The following is a 1,200-nucleotide window of genomic DNA, read 5'->3' on the forward strand; positions in this document are numbered from 1 at the left end:
TTTTTTTTTTTTTTTTTCCGCGTACCGGAGAGTCTCTCGCGTACCCTGGGTTGAAGATCGCTGGTCTGAATTGAGAATGGCTGATCTAGACCTATTGTATATTCTTCACGTCATCCAATAAGTAGGTAGGCATTGTAGGTATCATATATACGTAATAAGTTATGCAGTTCAGGATATGATGGTAGGTATTTAACTAAAGCAATTATTGCAAGACACATCTCATATCGAATTACACCGCTGCGAAGTTACGTCAGTGTAATAGTCACTGAATTGGGACACCGTACCTTACGTCTTATGAAAATACTATTGATAAAATTCAGCATATGATTTTTAAATTATGTTATTATGATCTGTAGGATGTCAGCCTTGATCGAGAGAAGAGAAATTAGGACTACTCATCTTAGAATCGATAAAATAATGAAATTGAGATATTGCCTTTTGGGCAATAACCTTAGCAATGGCTTAACTCCGCAAATTTATTTGACTATTTATTGTGATTATGTTATTCATTTTTAAAGGGGTTTACAAGTTACTGGCCCACTAACACATTAATCTCGGCCTCAATGGGGCCAGGTAATCAAAGATAATAATAATTATTATTATTTGAAAAGGTTTGATAGAGGGAACTGTAACTGCTAAGGTCTTACCGTCCCGAAATCGAAGAAAGAAGGAAGACGGGATAGGAAAAAGCCAGCCGTTCCGAGAACGAACCTTATTTGTTTAGGAGAAAATCCACCCCGGACGGGAATCGAACCCGCGGCCTAGCGCTTACAAGGCAGACGCGCTACATTCCAAGCTAAGGCTGGCCCATTTTCTTTTGGTTTGGAAATAAGTTAAATAGGTACTTACTGCAAATATGAAGTTAAACACCAATAGTATACATTTGACGGTGGACGTTGCCAAACTCATGGTTCTCAGTTCGATTCCCGCCCGTGGGGAATAAAAGTCCTTACCGCAGGGTTGGCCAACAGGAACGATGATTTCTGAAAAGAGGGATACATTTCATTTAACCCTTTAGTGTAGAACTTTTAGAAGGATTTCTGGATTTTCCATCAAATTAATCTCAGCGGTAACGGCGATAAAAAAAAAGTAGGTAGGTAACTAAATAAAAATCACATTACTTACCTACCCTAAAAGAATTAATTTCAAAATTATAAAAATGAAATATCTACACACGGATTTTTTTTTTTTTTTTTTTTT

General features: G+C 37.0%; 1 protein-coding gene across 1 annotated transcript in view; it reads right to left on the bottom strand.

Annotated features, from left to right (window-relative positions):
• Window positions 1-1,160, bottom strand: part of LOC103520661 (tetraspanin-18-like) — an 11,080-nt gene extending 9,920 nt beyond the window's left edge. Inside the window, exons 1-2 of the mRNA XM_026831694.1 lie at window positions 1,126-1,160; window positions 850-983 (exon numbers count right to left, since the gene is read on the bottom strand). Of these exons, the coding sequence (XP_026687495.1) occupies window positions 850-909 (60 nt within the window). The 5' untranslated portion in view covers window positions 910-983; window positions 1,126-1,160. The remainder of the gene's footprint in view (window positions 1-849; window positions 984-1,125) is intronic.
• Between the last annotated feature and the right edge of the window lie 40 nt (window positions 1,161-1,200).

This window comes from Diaphorina citri, unplaced genomic scaffold (genome assembly GCF_000475195.1).
Source record: "Diaphorina citri unplaced genomic scaffold, Diaci psyllid genome assembly version 1.1 scaffold3906, whole genome shotgun sequence".
NCBI classification, from domain to species: Eukaryota; Metazoa; Arthropoda; class Insecta; order Hemiptera; family Psyllidae; genus Diaphorina; species Diaphorina citri.